This window comes from Athene cunicularia, assembly GCF_003259725.1.
Source record: "Athene cunicularia isolate RWA chromosome 9 unlocalized genomic scaffold, athCun1 chr9_part1, whole genome shotgun sequence".
NCBI lineage: Eukaryota > Metazoa > Chordata > Aves > Strigiformes > Strigidae > Athene > Athene cunicularia.
The window spans coordinates 12,808,939-12,823,227 of NW_020799110.1; the positions used below are offsets into that span (position 1 = coordinate 12,808,939).

Sequence of the window (14,289 nt, forward strand, 5' to 3'; positions counted from 1 at the left end):
GGAAGGAATAAACTAATTTTAAGCTGACAAGCACAAACCTACTGGAAAAGAGCCATGTGTGAGATGGGGTGTTTCGCATTCGTTCTGGCCTGGCTCCTCTGGAGGGCTGGCTTTGACTCCCCGGCTTGTATTGCTATAAGCACTTGAGGTGGAAGAGTGTTGCAATTGTGAGTCCTGTCATCTGCCTACATGCAAATACCTCTGAACAAAAGAAGCAGTGCTTCAGAAAACATCTTCCCCAAGCAGCTAGGCCTGCCTCCAAAGGTTTCCATGGTGCCGCACGTGCTCTGTGCTTAAGTATGGAGCAATAATGCGTTACTGCTTATTTTACATTTTTAAAAGTTCTGCACAAATACTTAATTAAAAGGCATCTTGATCTTGGAGCAACAGATCATTGGCACTTCTGCCTCCAGAGCAAGTTTAGGGTTTATGCTGTCTTGATGGGAACTTCACTATATGTTTCTCTCTAGTTGATAGGATTCCCCCCCCCCCCATAATTCACGTATTTGTTGGGAGCGCTCTGACTGGGTTAGAGCCCATAAGTGGTAAACTCCCTGGGCAGCTGGTGTTTCAGCAAGGCGTGAAGCACAGCTTGAATACCAGCAGAAGTGGAGTGGCCATCTCCAAACTTCACCTTCCTCTGGACTTTGTTTGGGTTTTGGTTTCATTGTTTTGGTTTTTTTTTAACAAAAAAAAATTGCTGAAATAAGGGAAATAAGGCCTTTTTCTCTTATTAGCTGGAACTATGGTGATGAATTGAGCTGTCCACATCCTGTCAAATGAAAACTTTGCCGGAGACTTATGGTACCCGCTTTGTGGGGTGAGATGGATGCAGAGCACCTCATGGGGCTATGGCAAGCTGCAGTGCTGACCATGCCTGGGAAGGGGTGGCCGGGCTCACAGGATGCTCCTTTCAGGCTAAGACAAACCTGGAGCATAGCCCTGGGAGCACCCCACTCCCCTTCCTTTTTCTAACACAGCCAAAGTGTTTGTGCTGCAGCGAGTTGTGGGGTGTAGCTTTTGTTTTTAAAGTTCTCTCTTGCATTAATTGGGATTCTTGCTTTGAAGAAAGTCCTATGCATCCAAAGTCTCACTGTACGTGTTGCTTTGTGGTTCTGCAGATCCTGCCCACAGTGCTGTTAATTACTATTTTTTTTTTTCCTCCAATATTTCACAAAGAGACTTTTGGACTAGGTTTTCTTTTCTCTGAATGTCTCTACCATCTGCTTTCCACCTCACTGTCGCTGATTTGATAGCATTGAAATTAATGAGGGAGTGAATTGTCAGGCAGTCACAGAAAATTAAATCAGTCTCTCTGAAGCGTAGATTAAGGAGTGGTTTGTGGCCTGAGTTAGTTCTCTCACTGCTGAATGAAGTCTTTGCTAATCAGCATCTGAATTTGCAGAGATTAATGAAAGATCAAAGGAGTTTTCAGTAACGAATGTAACTGTCACTCTAAAAGCATGGATTTTTATCTCCAGCCTGCTTAAACAGAAGGAAAGGGTACCCTGAAGCACCCTTCTTTCTCTTTGAGGGTATGGATGGCTATGGTGAACCTCATGGTGATGTCCAGACTGGATTAACATTAAGTCAGAAACTAAAACAATCAATCTTCTGGGGAAGATCTCTGGCCAAATACGTGAACCCTGTGATTCCTATGACTGTTGCCGTACTGGTGGTGGATGTGGCATGGGAGAGCAGGCAGAGGGCATCTGGGTAAAGACCGGCACTGCAAAATACAACATTTCTGCATGGGAAAAAAGGAACAGACAGTCTCCCTGACTGCCTCGGGATGTATGTTGTGGCCCAACACACAAGGGCAATATAGGGTAGTGGTGATGTGCTCAAAAGCGTGAATGGCCATCAGTTGCAGGGTCAGGGTTTAACCAGAGGTCTGGGGGACTGTTTTGAATTATTGAAAACCGATAACTGTTTTTTATTATTGAATTATTGCACAAGGGCTTGGGTGGGAGAGAGTTGGCAGTCTAGTAGAGGCTGTCTCTAAAGAGCTACTGTGATTGTGCATTTATGAACAGTTATGTGCTTCCTGAGAGCAATCTGTAGTTTATACAAGATAAAGAAAGAGCAACACTTTCCCCTCAGCTGCTTGTGCAAGAACAACACTGGTCTGTCAACAGTTGCTCCTCTCGTAATTAAAAACAAAGACTCTTTAATCTGTTGCTATCTCCTGCTTTTCCCTTCCCTGGCCAGAACACTCTGTCTCGTGCTGGGATGCAGGTTTGTGCCATGACCCTGTCCCTCCTCCAGCAGGAGGGATGGGGCTGTTGGTGCTGCTCAGGAGCAATTCTCCTCAACTTTCTGCTGTAATTTCCTCTCTCTTACTTTTGCAAAATATTTCATGAAAATGGAGGGAGGGACAAGCACGATGTGCTGAGCATCCAAAGATCTTCATCAGGCAGAAGTGCAGCTTGAATGTTGAGAGTTGTTACTCTGTGACAAAAGAGCTGCTGATAGCAGAGCCTTGAACACCCAAAGTCCTCTGGTTGTGTCTACGTACACGAGCATCTGCTGACCCATGGTTTTGCACTCATCAGTGCAAAAGTGTCTGCTGGCCAGAGGGTTTGCAGGCTTATCAGCTGCCTTGCAAAGATCTCTGTGTCTAGACAATTGTTTCCTTTTATCTCTAAGCATTTTTAGTGAAAGCAACTGCTCTTTAAAGAGAGTCACTAGGGTACAAAAAGTAGTGGAAAACTTAGATAAAAGGAGCACCAGGAATAAATGGACAATACTTTCTGATAGTTCCTCTGTATGCTCGATGCCCATCCTGCACTGTACACCAGCTGTGGGAAGTGAGTCCCTGCTGGCGTTTTGGTAGGAACAACCTCTCTTGGTGGGGTTGGAGGGGTTTTGGTTGTGCAGACGGTAGGGAAAGCATGGGGACTTTGCATCATCTTGGCTGGAGAGCTGAATCTCTCCAGAGGAGTGTCTTGCTCTCATTAAATAGAGCTTGGCAGCTGGAGGGCAGAGTCCCTGGGGGCTGCGTGCGCCCTTCCTAAACCAATATTGCACAGCAGTTGTGAAGGGAACTGGTTTTGTTTCACAACTCCTTTCCACCTTCCTTCTCCCTGCTCCCCCCACATAGCGTTATCTTTTGACATGATGCCATTAACTCTCTAATTAGCCCTGGGGGTGTTCTGGGGGAGATAAGGAGGCTAGAGGAGCTCAAATAAGCAGCGTGCGCAGATGTTTACCCAGGGTCGGAGGGCAGGCTGTTGTGACAGGGGGAGGGCATGCTCCTTGGGGGAAGGAGTAGCCGACCTGTGCTGCGGGCAGAGCCAGGAGCTGGGCTCGCCTCCGGCCCTCGGCGAGGCTGTCTCTTTACCCCACACTTGTAAAATGGGAAAGTAAATGCAATTTGGAATCCTTGCAAGAAGGAATTGATCCTCAGTATGAAGCACTTGCAGCCAGGGCATGTTTCTAGGTTAAAGGTTCATACACTTGAGCGCTTTCCATAGGAAGTTCTGGGCATCAGACCTGTCTGTCCTTGGGTCAGTGGTGGAGAAGCCAGGAAGGCATCGATGTTTTTGCTGGTGGGCGCAGCAGAGCCTTTAGTCCTGTGAGAGCCGGGGGTGCCTGTCCCTCTCCTGCGTGTGGTGAGCTGCACCTCCCCTGCAGCGCCCTGGCGCAGCGTGCCTGCATGTACACAGGGCTGTATCCAGTCAGCAGCGGGCAGGATGCTGCCTTTCAACTGTAGCTCTCTTGTCTTTGTTGTTGGTTTGTTTTGTTTTGTCTTGCCATAGATGGTATTTTTCTCTCTCTCTCTCTCTCTCTCTTTTTTTTTTTAATGGGAAAAGTCCTTATTTCAGTATGTGCTGGGTTCTAGGTTCTTTTTCTCTTCTTCCTTGTGGTTTGAGCAATGAAGACCAGCTCTGCATGAGTTTTCAAGAAGGGAAGGTGACTTTTACATTTTTGAAAGTATTTTCTTTTTGTTCTTTAATTTGGCTGCCTGCTATTGCAAGTCTATCACGTCTGTCCCTGTAAAGTTTTCACTGGAAAGACTCCCAAAGCCAATTGGCAGAGATTTGCCTTTTGAGCATTCAGCAGTTACTCAGATGTAACAAAAAAAACCCCAACCCAAAACCCAAACCCCACGTTCTATTTTTTCCCTCCTCCTTCTGTTATCTCAGTCCTAATTTGTAAACATTTCTGAGCTGAGTGAATGTCACAGTCCGTGGTGACGCGGTTGATCCAGATGCTATTTTTATAAGAGTGAAGAGGTCTGAGCAGATTTTCTTTCTTTGATCTGCAGGAAATTCTGCATCAACCACCTAGCACGCGGGCAGGTGTGTGTGCACACACACCCCCCTTCTGCAAGAAATTACACAATCTCCAATTAACACTACAATTGCGGCAAAGACATTTTTAATCGTTGCCATTTAGTGCACGCACTTTGTGTCCAGGAAGGGTTATTATGAGTGGTACTGGTGAAAGAGGCTGGGATGAACTGAACTATATAACATCACAGTGAAAGTGCATTCAAACAGAGAACCTGAATCAGCAGTTTGACTTGGCTGATGCCTAGTTTTGGAAACTTAGGGGTCTTGTTTGTATATTATTTTGTTCTTCAGTGTACCAGCAGGAGCCACAAAGTGTTGCAGAAGCTTTCTAGAATATCTGAGTCAGACCCAGGAGGTTTGCAGCTGAAACTTTCAAATCTAACTAGCAATTATTATATTTTAGTTTCCTACAGTATTGGAGGTAAATTGCTTTAAAGAGATTTCCTTTCCTGAGGCTGAGCTGCTTTGGGCTTTTTAAAGTTCAATCCAACTGAGAGTCCAAAGTGTGAAGGCTTTACACAACTCCTGATGCTTTGGGTTGATTTCTTTAATTTCTAGTTTGTTCTTTTCCTGTTCAGGGTGGGGGAGAGCTTGTTGGACTAGAAGAATAGAGTTAAACCTTGTTCACTGGCCTCAGTATGAAGTAATTCTTTTTAACATGTGAAAAGGAGGGCCTTTGCCTGAATCTGTTTGCTTTTTCTGACTAGGCTAATTGGTATAATAAGGTCTAATCTCTGTCTACAAGGATTGTCTTGCTGTGACTTCGACCATTACAGTTGCAACAGGACTGATGTTGGTGTCTCCCTTGGAGACCTGTCCAGAAGGCTTAGATAAATGGTGATTATCACCATCCCATTGCCGAGAAGTGAGTGTGCAGTTTGAGGAGGTGGGGGTGTTCCTTCGGTTTTGTGACTCAGCCATTTAAGCATACACTATTTCAGGGAGTCAAGTTTCCTTCTGAGAGCCTCTAAGAGATGCTGCCTCACTGCTATTAGGTTATTGGAGACTCATCTATGTGAAATTTTTTTTATTTGCGAAAAGAGTGAATCAAATAAGACTTCAGGAAATTTTCTTTCTCATGCTCCGGTAGAAAGGCGAGTGATCAAGCCTTTACCTCTTCTCTTGCGCCATGGGTGCTGGTATGAGTATTCAAGACATGACACCAGCCCATGGGACAGGGTGCACATGATGAGAGGGATACACTTGTGCCCAGGCTGCAGCAGCGCTGGTGGGCACAGTGTCTGGTGCATGCTCTGTTACCCCCTGTCAGGGTGGTGGTGGCCTCCTTTGTGTCACTTGTGCATGACTGATTTTCAAAAAGCCACTTGTCCAGCATCCACTTCAAGGTGACCGCACAGGCTAATGCCTCTGAAACACTGAGCCAGGTCGGGGCTGTGCATATAGAGGGCAGGGATTTGTGCTGACTTGTCAATTTATTCATGCTATATGCACTTCTTCTCATGTTTGACATGCAGATCTCTTTGGATAAACTTCCACGTATCTCTGTGTAGTGCATCTGGGTGTTGCTTCACCCACAACCACCTCCAGCCACCTGTGGGACAGAAGATAGCACATACGTAACACAACAGTGCTGCATTAATGACTTGGAAAAGGAGGATCTTCTGAGTTTCACAGCACAGCTAGTACAAGAGATTTTTGCAATGACTTGCTGAGGTTGGGAGACCTATGTTTGTATATACCTTCCCCTCTTTCCTTCCCCTCTGTAGGTTTTGAACTAATGGGCCAGTATCAAAAATTTGACAGTATTTAGGGGGAAAAATGATCATCTGAGCATTACTTCTCCTCACTACTAGTCAATAGAAAATCCACAGGTGACTTCTAGCTTGATGTCCAGCTCCATGCAAGCTTTGCAGTGGTGTTGCGAAGTGACCCGTTTGGCTAACGGTGCTGTGGCTGCTCCCTGCAGACCTTGCCTGCATCTTCAGATTAGTGCTTGTGTGGCTTTTTGGCTTGTACCCATCTCAGGTGAGATCAGGTAAGCGCACCAGGCATAGCCCCTGGTGTTAGGTGCTGCCGGGGAAGATGGAGAGGAAGGGGCTGTGGTAGTGGTCTGTTGAGTTGTTCCTGTGACGTAGGAAAACTGCTGTGCGCTCAGGAGACTCTTGCTGGTAGTTCAGGAGTGCTGGAGGTGTGTGTGGCCCCAGCCCGAGCTGGGATGTTGCTGTTGATGGTAGGTAGGGCTCCTCTCCCTTGCCTGGGGAGGACTCTGCTCTTCTCTGCAGCCCGTTACTGGAAGCACCTCCTTGCATCGTGCTCAGTGAGAAGTCAGGAAGGTGCACTGGAAACGCCTGCAGCCGTTTGCTTTTGTGCCCAGCAGTCCTCTGCTGAGCTGTGCTCGTAGGGTTAGAGCTAGATGAGACATCTAACCCCGCTTCTTGTGGCAGCGAGCTGTTGCAGGGTAGGGAGGGCACTGTAATCCTCTGCTCTGTGTTTGCTCCTGTGTTGGTTCCTGCCTGAAGGTGGTTTTGCCCCATTTTATTAGTGGCAGTCCTATGGATGTGCTGCCTGCCCCTAGCCAGGAGAGAGGCCGGTGCGAGGTTGGTGTCCTTCAGTTCATGGGTTGGTAGGAGTTGGTGGTGGTTCCTTCTGCTGCCGTTCGGCCGGAGAGCCGTTCGCACCCTGAGCGGCACAGCCTGCGTGCTGCCCTCTCCCCGTGCGCCCGGGGCCCTCTCCCCGTGCGCCCGGAGCCGCTGGGGTTAAATGGTGCCCAAAGGCAAGGGAGTCGGCACGGCGGGGAGCACCAGCGGCTCCTGGGCCGAGGCTGCACAGGAATATTGAGGCCACGGGCGGGCTTCAGCCCTGGTGCGGACCCCTCTCCCCCCTCCAGCGCTGCGGGCCGGTCACTCGCCGCCTGCAGCAGGAGGTTTGGCGTTGGCTGCCAGAGCTCGCCATGCGGGGGGGTACTTGGCAGTTAGGCACCGGTCTGTTTGACGACAGGTCCTCAGATAAAAGTCTGAAGCGCTGTCATTAGGCTGGGAGGGCAGGCGGCCGCGTCAGCTCTGGATGTTCGGTTTCCTCTCTTCCCCCTCCTACCCCTTTAAAAAGGTGCTCCCTTTCCCCTTGCTCCACGGCGCTTACCCCGCTCGTCGGGAGCAGGCACAGCCACCCGGCTTTTGTTCTTGCCGTGCATCCCGGCGGGTTGGCGGGGGTCCCCTTCCTTCTGCCAGGCGTGTGGGGCAGCTTGGGATGCGGCACCCCGGCTCCGGGAGGGCGGCTGGTGCGGCCGCAGCGCAGACCGGACCTCGCGCCGGGCGTCTCCTTTCAGGGCACAGGGACAGGACAGGGGTTTTGGGTTTTGTTGGGTTTTTTTTTTGGCTTCTCGCTCAAAGTAAAATCACAGGGAGGCTGTTCTGATCTGCCTGCCTGCGCTCTCTGTTCTCCCACAGACCGAGGCTCGGCTAAGTGCTTTACCTGTCTTTCTCTTCAAAATTTTTAGTTTGCCGTGGGCACAGCGTCCAGGTGGTTTTTACTGAGTAATTCCCAACAACTTCTCCCATATATTAATTCAAAATCACGAGTCCCTTTGGACGAGTTTGGTTTGTTGGTGGTTGGTTTTTTTTGGGTTTTTTTTGGTTTTTTTTAACATTACCTGTTTTAAGCAAGGTTGTTTTTGTTTTTTTTTTTAAGGCATGAGTTAGGAGCAATTGCAAAAGAGGGGGGAAAAAAATATAGCTGGAGTGATGTCCTGCAAATATAGGACCTGTTGGTTATGAGTATAGCTTAGAACACGCAGGTAACAGAGAATGTAGCTGGATTATGGTGTGTGAAATAATGACTGCTTCTCGGAAAGCTTCTTGTGGGTTTCATCCCAAACTTGCGCTGCAGCAGCCAGAAGCTCAGCTGTGTTACTGCACCACTGGTCTCGAGTGTTGCATCTCGATCCCTTCCCAAACATTTTGAGCTTTGGTAGCAGCAAAGCCTGTGCCTAAAAAAAAAAAAAACAAAACACCAAACCAAAAAAACACCAAAACCAACAAACTGGAGTCTTCTCAGAAAATAAATAAATAGAAGTTTCTTGGAGCAGCTTATTTGGAGCAACTCTGTGACTGTCTTTTGAGTTCCCAAACTTGTAGAAAAGTGACGGGGGAAAGTTATAGTTTCCTTTCTTTTCTCTCTTTTTCTTTTTTTCCTTTTTTTTTTTTTTTGTTATTTTCTCCTCTTCCCTTTGCTTTTTAGAGATTGGTGATAAGGAATTCTAACTACTTAATGAGCTGGGAGAGGCCTCTCTCCATTGGAGTGGAGGACTCCAGGTGGCACTTTGACAGATTGGACAGGTAAGGCAGGAGAGCCCCACCTCCTCCTCCTTGCCTATAGTTAGGTATATAAGGGAAACTTCAATTATGCAGAGAGGCACACTCCGAGTCCTGTTATCTTTCAAGTAGCATCACATATTTTTAGGGTCTTCTAGGGGGTGGGAGGTGTTTGTCAAAATCCTGGAGCCAGAAGAAAGAACAGCAGCATTGATCAATTTGACTGCTAACATGTTGTACCTGGAAAACAATGCCCAGTCCCAGTATAGCGAGGTAAGGATACTAGGTTTGAGCTACGATATCTTGAATGTGTTTTTATTTTTAGTGAATGCATGTGATTTCTTCATCCCTGTAGTCCTGAGGTTAGGTGTGGAATATACACTTGTTTTTTTGAAACTTTTTGCACTTTACAATGGGAGCCAGAGTTTATTGGGCTAAATATCTGAATGAGAGCAAACTTTTGAGTCTTTGCATTTGGGACAGCAAATTTTTTTGGGGGAACCTCGATCAGTCAAACATAATTTTCTTTCATTGGAGAAGCAAGGCAAGGCAGTCGCTTACAGTGGGCAACACATGTTACAGGTTGCGTTCCTGTAGCAGTCTGAACAGTCTCTCTGACTGAATTACAACTCATTTACTAGTCCTTTATTGCCGAAATTGCTGCTTGTTGTTAAAAGTGGATGGTATGTAGGAAATAACCAAAAACGCATTATAAATCCCTTCTTAGGTTACCTTTTTAAGTAAAATAATATGCAAACAAAGTTTCTCTTCTGCAGATGTTGCATTAACGTCCACACCAATAACTCTTTTCTTTTTTTTTTACTCAGTGCTGTTAATACCTTGTCTCCTGACTTGCAGCATCAGCAAGATATTTTATACAGGGTGTTTGTCTAAACATATTGGGATGAATGTGTGTACAATGGATGCATTTTGCTTTCTACAGCCTTTTGTACCGCATGGGCGCGAGTGGAACGCAAACTTCAGATACAGCTTTGATTTTATTTTTTTTTTAAATGTATTTAATTGTTTTTAACCAACTGGGTCGATGCTTTGTAAGGTGGCAGTGGAGAGAATTGCCGCATGCTGTGCAAATCTTTGAGGAAGTTACCTGGGGTTGAGGGAGATCTAACAACAATATTGGTTTACATTCCAGTGGAGACAGCAGCTGTGTTGACACTCGTCAGAATGGCAATGCAGCCAAAGCTCCTCTGTGTGTGTGTGTGTGTGTGTGTGTGTGTGTGTGAGTGTGTGCACGTGTGTGTATTCCTGGTGAAAATGCTTCAAGTGGAGGGCACAGGGTATGAGACCTGAGGCAGACAGAAGCTCAGCCACTTGGAAAAGAAAACAAAATAGGAATTGCAAGGCCGACGGAGGAGCTAGATACGAGAGCTGGCGAGGAAAACCTGTTAAAACTACACTTGGGGCTTGCACGCCTGGGGTGGCAGGTTGGCGACTCGAGGAGGGCAGGGGTAAACTGAAACCCGTGTGTTTTCCGTCTCCCCTTCTGCAGGGAGTGCAAATGCCCTGCATGCGTGTGGTTCCTAGCTGCTGCTGCTGTGCGGAAGACCCAAATTGGTGACTTTTTTTTTCCTAGGTTAATTATAAACTCTTAAATGTGGAGAGAGCACTTCTCGGAGTTTGTTTGGCATTATTTGTCTGCTGCTATCTGATCTACTTTTGTTGAATAGCAGCACTGGGGCTATGGAGTCCCTATGGTTGACTTGCTGGGCTCATCTGTCAGAAGCGATGTGCTCAGGAGTGCTCTCGCTCCGCTTAAATGCCGTTCATCACTGTTGCTGTCAGGGGAGGTTTTTTAAAAGACTTTAGCTCTGATTTCCACTCCCCCCTCCTTTCCCCTTCTTGGATTTGAACATGGTGCACCAGTTCTGTTCATCTAGCAAAGCATATGCTGGAGAAGGAAAACCTGATTAGCATTGACTTGGTTTTATTTCTGAGGAAGAGCAGTCATTCTAATGACTTCTCTCAAAAGAGAGGGAGACTTGTTAATGCTCAATTAAAATATATTGATGATGAACTTCTCCCATCTTAAGCTTGAAAAGAAGATGTAGGCTTTGGCATGGTTTCCTTTAAAAATAAAAAAAAAAATTAAAAAAAAAAAGTTCTCGATGTGGAAATAGAAGTAGCAATTTGTTGTAACTGATGCTTGCTAAAGTTCAGATTTTAGAGCTATTGCTGGATTGGGCAGAAAGTGGCCATACCAACTCATGAAAAACTTGGTATAGGCTATAGTTTGGGTTTAAAAACAGACAAAAGAACTTTAGGGGAAGTATTTTTTTTTCCATTGAAATCAAATCTTAAAATGGAGAGTGGGGATTCCCCTCCCACAAGCCCATTTTTCAAGGTGCTTTGCCCAGCTGCCCCAGGATGCTCACTACCTGCTTGCATATGCTGAGCTCTGCCCTCAGCACCCACCAGTTCCACCCCACAGCCTAGGAACTGGCCCTTGTGTAAGCCTTGGATCGGGCTGCATGGCCAGGGCGGTGAGCTCACACCATTGCCCATGGCCTTACGGCACTCATGCCCCCAAGAGCAGTGCTGAATGCCAGGATGAGATGAAGGAGTTCCTCTCAAATGGGCAAAATCTGGATGAGAAAATCTGTGAGAAAGGAGAAGGGTGTTGAAGTGAATCATAGCCCTGAAAGGCAGGAGGTAGAACCTGCCCCAACCACTTTTCCAGCTTAATCAAACCTAGCATTTGATCTTGGTTGACTATAAGAACGATTAATCTCTTTGTTGCTAGAGCACTGGACTTGATGACCCTGGAGATCCATTCCTGTGTGTTTATGAGTAGGAGATGTGAAAAGGAGAGAGACGTTGGGGAGGTTGTAATGGGGTGATGAGGTGCTCATGAACAGGAACCCTTTGGATCTCATTGTGTCGTCTTACCTCAGCTCCACATCTGGGATTTTAGGTGTTGTGCACAAATGTTTGTGGGGGAGCATGCACAAAATTGGGTGTGAAGAGAGTATCTGCAAGTTTGTCCAGTCTTGTCCAAGTTTCCTGGGTACTGGGAGGGGAGGATGAGGGTGATAGAGGTTCCCTTTAGGGACTCTGGATTCTTCTGCAGTTTGGCTGAGATGATGATGCAGAGTTTGGAGTGTTTGCTAAAATCAAATTAAAGCATTGCCAAAAGAATAAACACATCTTGTTCAAACACTGATAAGAAATATGTGCCATGACTTCTGATTATATCCTTCAGCCTTCCCAAAGATCTTCCTGCTCTTTGTGGGAGAGAGACAAATTAAATAATGTCTTTCTGTTAAGATTTTTATCATAGTTCTGGGAGGGGAGTGAGGGAAACTAGTTTTAGACTAAAACATCTTGTGCTCTACTTTATGGCTTTTTGGCAGCATTCCTGCACATTGGAAATGAAGAAAAACTGTATACAGATTGCTGCAAATATCTTTGAGGCTTAGGATAGCCTGTTCAGAAAGGTGTATTTTTTGATTTTGTTTTATTTTTCCCTCTTATCTTTTTAAATAATAATTCAGATGTGTGTGTTAGGTGTAATGCTCTGGATGCGAGTCTTTCCTCTTTGCAGGAGCAGACATGTGCGTCTCTGGGGTGGCCTGGAAGGATATCCTGAGGGAGTTGGACCTCCTCAGTAAGAGGAACATTTCTTGCATCTATCTGGGACACTGGTTCAGCAAACATTATTTTGAAGTTAAGGAATCTGGGAACTGAGCCGTAGCTCACTTTTGAGCATCAACTTGGTGTGTACTGAAAGTGTGACTGGGGTTTATTATCCTTGCTGTCAGCCTGGATTTGGCTGTGAACCACCAAAGAGGACAAAGCCATGGCCCCTCTGGTGTTGCTATCCGTGTCTGGTTTTGTCACATGGCAGGGGTCACCCCGACTGTGTTCAGCAAAGGCTCTTCCCCTCCTGCTGTCCCATCCCTGCGGCCCTTGATCAAACCCGGGGCAAAGGAAGTGGTCTCTGAGGGATGTTGCCTGGTCACTGCCCAGGAGAGCAGCCCACCTGCTCCTTAACTCCAGTCTGGAGGTACCAGGGAGAAAGGCTCATCTGTGCAGTACCCCCTGCACCCCACATCTTGTCCTACCCCAAGATGAAAGCACTGGATAGATGCTATGTGAAGCTTAATGAGTTTCTCAAGGAGGGTTTTGGCTAAACCTGACCCTCTCTCCTGGTCCTTCCTCCTCCTGTTTGTGATAATGTCTTGGGCTTCTACTGGCTCCAGGTAGGCAACCAGCTCCTGATACCTGTGAGGAAACCTCTCCCTGAGCTGTGCAGGGTTCAGGTATGAGTGCCATGCCTTTCAGTGGCCTCTGTTTATTGAAACAGCATCAATACCCCACACGTTTTGGCACAGTCTCTTATTAGGAGCAAGAAATTAGGGAAGTGCATTGGGGGTTGTGTTCCCTGGCGGCATCCAACTGCAGTTCCAGGTACACTTCTTGTGTATCTGTTGTTTGTTTTTTGCTGCAATTGCACTTAAGCGACTAAAGTTTTTGTCATGTGACATCTTCTGTGCAGGCTTGTGAGGCATGTGTCGTATCCTTGGGCTGCAAGGTTGTTCTGCAAGGCTGTAGAGGTCCTGTATAGCCAGATACCTCTTCCTCTGAGAGGTTTTATAACTGCAGTGCAGTTGCAGATGTTTATAACCTTAGGCTTTTCTATCTCAGGTTAGATATGCCCATATCTTTTGTTTGGACCACTCTGGAGGAGAAACACAGGGAAGAGCAGGGGTTGAGTGTTTCCAGTAAGGGTCCAACCACTTATCGGAGCAGGTTTGGCATGCATGGATGGTCTTCTGTTGCTTCATAATAGGTACCAAAAAAATTCTGGTGATATCTATCTTGATAGTAGAGGTAATGTGACCCTCATGTTGAGCAGTGATTTGGGAATGTCACCCGGAGAAATCCTCTTTGCGTTAGATAGAGGGACTGGACCTCAGCAGTCTGAGGCTGTAGATATAGTCCAGAAAAAAGCGATTGTAACCTGCATAGGGGTGGAAAGAATGTATGTATCCTTTAATAGACAGAAATGAAACCTGATGACGTTCTGTCCATCTGCACAGCTTTAGCCTCTCAGTGAAGTGGCGTGCAATACTTCTGCAGAAATCAGGATAGTTTGGCTGTGTGTAGTGTCATTACTGCTCAATAACAGACGTGTTTTGTGGTTTGCACAGTAATGCAATTACACTAGACATCAGATTGGAAACTGCATCTTGGTTTTACAATTTTTTATGCTCAAAATGAGGGTTAATAAGCAGTATGAAACTAGGGACAGGGGAACTAATCAGTTGCTGACAAGTTGTTAGCTTGCTTCATTTGGCAAGAAACTAATACTAGGTATTTTCTAGAATGCAAAGGTTTTCACTGTGAGAGATGGAAGACAACTGCCGTTGCAGTGCAGTGAGGACGTTTTATATCTTGAACCCGTGGTTGTAACACGTGAGCAATTCTTGTTTGCTGTAAATTGGCCTCAGTTGAGACAGGATGAAGTTATCCGTATACATTTCTGTTCAGGATTATTCCTTGGCAAATAATGGAACTGCTTTGTTAACTGGTTATTTTTACCAGTCTGATGGCTTGAATCTTCCACAATCTACCAACACCTGAATTTTCTGATTTCTTCCAGTACAAGCCCAGTTGTTGTCTAGCTTCCTCAGGATCTGTTTTTCTTTTCACTTTGTACATTATAATAATGAAGTAATGGTTTGAAGTCAAGTGAAATT

The 14,289-nt window shown here is 46.2% G+C and overlaps 1 protein-coding gene across 3 annotated transcripts in view; it reads left to right on the forward strand.

Annotated features, from left to right (window-relative positions):
• TP63 (tumor protein p63) overlaps window positions 1-14,289 on the forward strand; it is an 85,197-nt gene that overhangs the window by 5,996 nt on the left and 64,912 nt on the right. Inside the window, exon 1 of one of the 3 annotated variants that reach the window (XM_026855224.1) lies at window positions 8,667-8,842. The exons of 1 other annotated variant lie outside the window; for it this stretch is intronic. In XM_026855224.1, coding sequence (XP_026711025.1) covers window positions 8,801-8,842 — 42 coding nt within the window. In that variant the 5' untranslated portion in view covers window positions 8,667-8,800. Of the gene's footprint in view, window positions 1-8,666; window positions 8,843-14,289 lie in introns of those variants that run through there. One more of the 3 variants, XM_026855225.1, reaches the window with a different exon arrangement.